At 46.5% G+C, this 7,723-nt stretch overlaps 1 protein-coding gene across 4 annotated transcripts in view; it reads left to right on the top strand.

The window, feature by feature from the left end:
* The first annotated feature begins 624 nt into the window (after positions 1-624).
* Positions 625-7,723, top strand: part of ppp1r37 (protein phosphatase 1, regulatory subunit 37) — a 37,558-nt gene continuing 30,459 nt past the window's right edge. For 2 of the 4 annotated variants that reach the window (XM_084467420.1, XM_084467422.1), the window contains exon 1: positions 625-2,536. In XM_084467420.1, coding sequence (XP_084323546.1) covers positions 1,807-2,536 — 730 coding nt within the window. In that variant the 5' untranslated portion in view covers positions 625-1,806. The remainder of the gene's footprint in view (positions 2,537-7,723) is intronic. The other 2 variants (XM_084467421.1, XM_084467419.1) reach the window with 2 other exon arrangements.

Here is a 7,723-nt window from a genome sequence, read left to right as displayed (position 1 = left end):
ATGCTGTTCTAAAAACAAAACGTGTTACACGTGGTTTAATTTATTCATGTGAACATTTGTTTTTTCCGCTTTAATTAAGTCCAAACATACAAGCAGTTAGAGTTAGGGTTAACCCAAAGCCTAATGCCCTTTCACAATTGTCTCCCTTCCCCTAGATTTGAGCCCTAACCCTAGATTCTGCGCGTTCCCGCGAATGGGGTAGAGTGTCCCAATACATAAGGGAGCAAGGGGGAGTGCCGTTTCCCCCTTAAAATCAACCCTAGAACGCTAGCCATCTCGGTAGCTGACTTGCAGCTAAGGGCACTCAAATCAAGTATTCTTGATAAGGGGATAGAAATGGGACCGGGCCTAGGCTTTCCAGATAAAATGCCAACACGGGACAGGTGCACAGCGGCACACGTGTATAGAGTAACACAAAGGTGCTCTCTCTTTTAATACGATCATCAACGATACTCCTCGGATTAAAATAATGTTTGGATCTAATTCAGGCTTCCTAACGATTTCTGGAAATACAACGATAAAGGAAATAGACACGTTTCCTTCATAGTTTGTTTTGTAACAAACAAACCTGTTGTTTTGTAACGCGGGTCTCTTGAACGCGCACCGCCGTGACGCGCCCGTGACGTAGTGACGTGTGGACAACAAACAGTCGTCGGGTCTCCAGCTAGCTAGCAGAAGCTAACGCTTTATACACGTAGCGTCTCCTTCAAACCCCGTACGGGGGGTTTCCACTTGCGCCGGGATATTAATTTAATTCCCCCACAAAATATCGAATAGCATCGGTTCATTCGGTGGACGTAGTTGTCTCTGGGAAACAAACCGCTAGCGCTGACGTTAGCCACCGAGACGTGTTCCGTGCTCGCTGTTTTTCTCCTTGAGTCCAGACTCCTGGTGAGCCGCTCAGCAGTCCACCGAGACCCGCTCAGCAGCCCACCGAGACCCGCTCAGCAGCCCACCGAGACCCGCTCAGCAGCCCACCGAGACCCGCTCACCAGCGCACCGAGACCCGCTCAGCAGAGCACCGAGACCCGCTCACCAGCCCACCGAGACCCGCTCACCAGGGCACCGAGACCCGCCGCAGGGGACGGGACCGTTTTACCGACAAAACACCGTATAGTTTGTCGGAGGAGAAGCCTTTGGGTCCCCCGAAACAAGTGGAGAATGAAGCCTCATCTCGGCCTACATGTCACCGGGCATTAAGTTGAAGCTAGGAAGCGCAGCTAAGTTCATGCAAATCCACTGGTCTGGCCGGGGACTGGCTCACTGTACTGGCTCACTGTACTGGCTCAATGTACTGGCCTAATGGAGGCGCCCTGACTGAACTGGACGTCCTGATCTTTCAAACGCTGCCTGTAGTTTGCTGATGGCCTGACAGCTGTTCCTGCGTTATCACAGGGGTATGGCTACTTTGGTTTCTTGGTAAACAAAACCCGTGTGTGGATATCCAGGTGGGGGTCAGACAGGTAACAGTTACATAATGTACAAGGAACGAAAACACCCTGGGGAATGAATTACATGAATCGACCATGTCCTACTGTTATACATCTGAATCATTATGCATACAAAGTCAGCTTCATCATTTGAGCATCATTTGAATATGAATGATAGTACTTTTGCAATATCAGTAACTGTAGATTGCAACCATTATTTATAATAATTGATCAAACATTGATCTTTTTTCATTAGGGACAAATTGTAGCACCAAATAATGTCCACTGCCTGATTGTTTTTTGTTCTAGTACTTCTAGATCTAGTATCCAGCCTCTCTGACACAACTGAAGACTTACATTAACTGGAAATGAAAACATGAATATCGAGGAGCAATCTCTAGATTTGTGTAATGTTAAAACAAAGAGCAGCGTGAACCATGAGCACAACAGCAGCCACACGGAGGGGGTCCTGTCCCGGATTACTGAACTGATGATGGACGGGGACATGGGCAAACAGAACAATGTCACCCCAGAGCCCTGTGAGACCTATGTGCTGCCCCAGCGGACTGACCCCCTGAGGGGGGGGGAGGAGGACAACCACCCGGCCCCGGGGACACGGGGACTCGACGAGGTGAACGGGAATAAGAACAGCAGCAGCGCCCCAGACGGCCCTACAGCTGGACACCCTAAGGACAGGTCGGGTCTGGAGCAGAACCACGGGGACATCAGGGTGGAGGTTATCGAGCAGAGCAACACGGAGAGTGCCAAGTTCACCATCGGGGACGGCGGCGGGGACATGGACATCGGGGTGGACCTGAGCCTGGACGAGAGCGGTGTCCTGGAGGCCGACCCAGAGAGCCCGGAGCCGTCGGTGACTGTGGAGTCATCGGCGGCCACCTGCAGATACACCAACAAGGAGGCGGAGAGCCCCTCTGAACGAGGCCAGGACAGTACAGAAGCTGCTGCGGGCCCCGACCAGGCCCTGTGGCCCCCCAGCCTGGAGGATGGGGAGGACCACCACAGAGCAGACAGCAAGAAGGTGACCTTCCCCTCAGATGAGGATATCGTTTCTGGAGCGGTGGAGCCAAAGGACCCATGGAGACATGGTGAGTCCTTGTGCGTCGGTGTGGACACTTTGTTGAAGTTGGGTAATGTTACGATGGGTGAGTTCAACTCGGCAGCGTGGAGTTGCCCAGGAGTCTCTCCATACATTAGGCTGATTATAACGTGTCCTCAAATGATGATATAGACCTAACAACAGAGCCCTGTTACTGGAGCCATGCAATCATTTTTATATTAATAATAATATCATGCCATCTGATACACTTTTATCCAAAGCGTTGGATAATTCTGTGAGTGCGTACATCGGTTCCCATGTGCCTTTCTCAAGGCTGGTGAGGGTTCTTCAGCCAGCCTGGAACCCTCACCTGAACCCCAACTGCAATGTAAGATCCCAAGGCCACGTTCTCGCCTGGGTAAGAAAACGGCATGCATGCAACATTTTCACACAATCTATATTCCTGTATTGTTTCCTGGTATGTGTCTATAGACAGAGCAGCACTGGGCCTTACTGTCTACCACTTCTCGAGGTGTGACAATCCATTTACATTTAGGGTGTTTAGCAGACGCTTTTATCCAAAGCGACCTACAAATTAGTCCATTTGTCAGAAGGAGAAAAAACTATATATATATATAGAAAAAACTATCGCTGTTGGTACAGTAAAGATGTTCAAAGAAACAGGTGCTAAGCACTAACAATTTCTAGGTTAACCCATTCCCTGTACACAACAAAGATAGCTAGGATAAGATGCTACATGATGAGACTGTTTTTAAGGACCAGGACATACAACATACAATAAATGTGTACATTAAGTGCCAGGACGTACAACATACAATAAGTGTGTACATTAAGTTCCAGGACCTACAACTTACAATAAGTATGTACAGTAAGTGCCAGGACTTACAACATACAATAAGTGTGTACAGAAAGTGTGTACAGGCTTCCTGTATCCTGCTATCTGGAATCTTCTGTTCTTATTTTAGTGGACGGGCCGGGAAACCCCCCCCCCCGTTACCTTGCACCACTCAAACGGGGTGAAAAGCAAAAGGCACAGCAAAGGTATCCAGATATTATGTTCTCGTTCTACATAGTTTATCTCCAGTGCTATTTAAGTTCCAAAAGTCCAACTGATAGTATCAGGGATAAAAAGGGAAAGGCCGCCAGTGTCTGCTGCAGAAATCACATGATGTTTCATGTTCCTTGAAAACCTTGAATATAATAATTCAATGCCTAAGGAAACACAAACGTTTCAGTCAGACGTGTCTTGCAGAGTTCTAGAAACCTACTCTCTTTCTTTCTTTCTTTCTTTCTTTCTTTCTTTCTTTCTTTCTTTCTTTCTCGCTCGCTGAATCTGCAGCAAAGTGCACAGGCCTGTTTGGTGGACCACTAGTTTTAAAGCCACATCTGTATGACCTCTGCTGCTGTTGGAACCTGTGGTCCCCTAGTCGTGTTCTGTTGTAGAACCGTCTTGGGACCCTGAATTATCCTTGTGAATCTACCCCTGGTCTCTCTGTCAGAGATCACTGAAGGCACCTGAATGACAGAATGACAAAAGCATCTTAGAATGACAAAGCATTTGTGTTGTAACACTAAACCAAACGCATGGGAACCATGGGACTTGGAAGTTCCACGAAATCCAGCTTTCATCAGTCAAGAATTGAAATACTACAGCTGTTGTTATCAAGGAGGATCCACTGTTTGCTTATCAGATCTCATGAGTGGTGAGGGGTTGACCATAGCATCTTAACTTAAGTACTGGACAAAACAAACAAGCCTTCCACTAAGTTTACTTCCATGTAGGCCGAAAAGTGATGATTGTATAAACAGGCACCATCAATGTTTGCAAGTGACGGATATGAACCTCCGCTTAAATCCCCTGAAAGTTCTGGTGGGATGATGAATGCTCATAATGGAGTTGTGAGGCAGGGCTGTCATCGTTCCTTCCTGCGTTGACCTTTCCCATAGGGAGTGGATAAACACGGCAGACTCTTTTTCCGACAGGTTAACGAGAGATTTGGTATTGAAAACTGCATCAAATCGGTCTGGAATGTCCCAAGAACAAACGTCAGGTATCCAATATTCACCTGGGTCTGTTTTACACTGGCTTGAGGCCTTCCATGCACATGTCTGTCTGGGTATGTCCGCGCCTGTTCGAAGGCGGAGACCACAAGCCAGGAAATGAAATGTATCTGGGGCTTCGCCCCCAAGGCTCGTCATGGTTTACCCTGGGCCACAATGGGCCCAGTATCTGCTGAGCAGCTATCTGGTGCAGGCGCTAGTCTTTAATGTCATCCACCAGGACAAACAGTCACCCATTCCAGTGTGTAGCCTAGCTCATCCACTGCCTATCTTGGATCCCTTGTCTTCTCCATTTGTCCTTCATCACTGTAGGAGAAGCTGCTCTCAAATGTTTCCATCCTCACCCTAGGTAGTAAATACATCAAGGTGTTAAACGGCTCTATCAAGATTGTTTTAGAATGGATGACATTGTACTTGTGAGAAAAAAGGAATGACTTTGAAAAAATGTGCGACCACTATACAGTCTGTAGGCTTCAAAGTCACTATTCTCCATGGGAAGAATCTTTACTCAGATGGGGTTAACTGTTGCAGAGAGATATTGCATATTAAAGATGTAGACTGTCAGCATTCTGTGTTATTGCCTTTATGTCGCAGAATGCACATAACAATGTAGCGCTACTGTGAAATATAGCCTGTATGAATTCTTTGATGTCAGACTACAATGCTGCCTCCCAAAAGATGCTTTACTCAGCCTAATGAATCATTCAGTTGAACACTGGGTTCATGACTTGATTCGTTTTAGTATTTTGGTCTGTGAACTGTTAATTGTACTTCCACCTTCGGAAACAATTGACCGTATATCCTTTAAAAAGTAAAGTCCCTAATCCTATGATGGCTGTTTATAATCCACTGTGTACAATGTGAGTGTGTTGGAGCGCTAGTTCAGTGGCGCTCTATATTCGGTAGGAAAGGCGAGTGTTGAAGACTGGAAACCCCTTTCCCTCATCCCTAACAGGGTCACTGTCCTTCAGCACTTCTTATAGCATATTGTTCGGTCACATCCGGACATCCCGGATCTTCCCATCGCTCTTCCACATGTTTACATTCTGTCAACGCTCCAGCCAACGGGAGCGACGGGGGAGGGCCTCAGTCAGATACAGACAAACACAGTGCAGTAGGAGTCGGAAACAAGAGCTCCCTGGTTAATCAGCTCAGAGATCTGTAGATCTGCTCAGAGATCTGTGGTATTGTAGTTGTGTACTCGTGGTATTGTAGTATTGCCTGGTGGTAAGTGCATCACAGAGTACGAGACACAGAAGTTGAGTTGCTAAAAAATAAACCAGTCGGCTGATGAGAGGTTCCTTCCTGAAGGGACAGGGCCTCAGATGTTATTTGTTAGGATGCTTCTCTTTATCTCCATGTTGACCTTCTCCTATACTATCCACACTGTACACAGCTGTGGTGTGTGGACACAAGTGAAGCATGCGTTTGCAACATCATTGCATCATACTACAAACTTGTGCTGCCAGGTCATCTTTTGTTGTCCTGCTACCTGTGAATGTTGGCAAATCACTAAAGCCTTTTTAAAAGGTGCTTTAAGGCCATTGTGTGTCCTTTACTTACTAAGAACCAGGAGCCAATGCACTGCTGCTGCAAATGATGTGGTGGGATTGAGTTCTAAGGCTGAGAGCCCACAGTGTAATCATAACTAGTCTGTACTAAGTGTAAGCCCACCTCTAATTCCACATGTTGTATAGGCATTGAGCATTAATCTTACTAGCGCTTGATTTAGCATTTAACCCTGTACACCGAGGGGGTTGTATAACTAGCCCCACAGCAACACAAAAATGAATCTTGGACACTAATAAATACGTCTCTCAGACAGTCCATTCTTATTCAGCAGCTTGTGGTTTGTGGTTTGGTGACAAATCAGTTCATGTACTCTGTTCCTCTTAACGAGCTGACGGTGTTGCTTGGTCATGTGCCTTGGTGTGTGTGTGTGTGTGTGTGTGTGTGTGTGTGTGTGTGTGTGTGTGTGTGTGTGTGTGTGTGTGTGTGTGTGTGTGTGTGTGTGTGTGTGTGTGTGTGTGTGTGTGTGTGTGTGTGTGTAAATTCCGGCTTTCCCGGGTACTGGTTCGTCCTGGGAGGGAATCTCGGACCTCTCCAGTCCCCTGCTTGGGAACCATACGTCTCGTTCCCCAGCGCCAACTGGGTGAAATGGGTGGTAAACCCCCTTTAGCACCTGCCCCCTGGGGGCAGGTGCTAAAGGGCCGTTGTGGGCCGTTGTGCATGGGCCGGGTTGCCACAGTGTCCCTGCCCTTGAGTGTTGATTTTAATCATAAGGACATGTGACCTGAAGCCTTCTCAGCCCACCAATAAGAGATGGTTTACAAAGGCCACATTGGGCTATTTCACAAAGGGTAAAATTGAGTAGGATTGATGTTGAAATATAGCCATGAAAAAACGTTAAAGCCATTTGAAGGCAGGGGTTGCTGTAGTTGAGTAAATGTTATTTCTATTAATCCCAGTTTAACTGTTCACTGTGTGTGAACTGGGGTTAACACAGCGATTTGTAGTGTGTTGGGCATCACTGCATGCTGAGTGCTCAAACCCCTCTACCGCATCATAAATGCCACGGCCGTAATCATTGGCAGTGGTAATAGCAGCATTAACAGCAAACAGTTCAAGTGAAATCAAATTGGGATCAAATAAGTAAAGTCCATGGTGGTGGGTCAGCTGTCCAATCATGATCACAGTCACAGACTTAAACCAATCAGCTTGGGGGCCATAGCTTTGATTTGGTTGTTTCGTCTCTACAATGACGTTTGGTGACACACTTTGGTCACCAAACTCAATCATGTACCCTACAGTGATCTCTAAGGATTTTATTTTAATCAAATAAGTTCATGAAAACCAAATAAAAAATGCATAACGTTACATACATAATAATGATCTAGAAAAGTAGGGCTACAGTTTACATTTAATACTTTTTATTTCATTATCAATTAAAGAATGCTTTTATTCCCAGTATTTTTTCCTCCCTCAACAAACAGGAAGATATTATGTCCTGCAGCGCTCTTATCAGCACTAGGATGCTGCCGCCCCAGATCAGAGACCTTCCTGATGTAAATATAGTCCATCCAGTTGTCATGATATCTCTTGTCGGAGCCATTTCGAGGGCCAGTGTCATTATCACATGGCCCTCAGAGCTCTG

This window comes from Micromesistius poutassou (assembly GCF_964030765.1).
Source record: "Micromesistius poutassou genome assembly, chromosome: 4".
Taxonomy (NCBI): Eukaryota; Metazoa; Chordata; class Actinopteri; order Gadiformes; family Gadidae; genus Micromesistius; species Micromesistius poutassou.
This window is presented reverse-complemented; position numbering and strand designations above follow the sequence as displayed.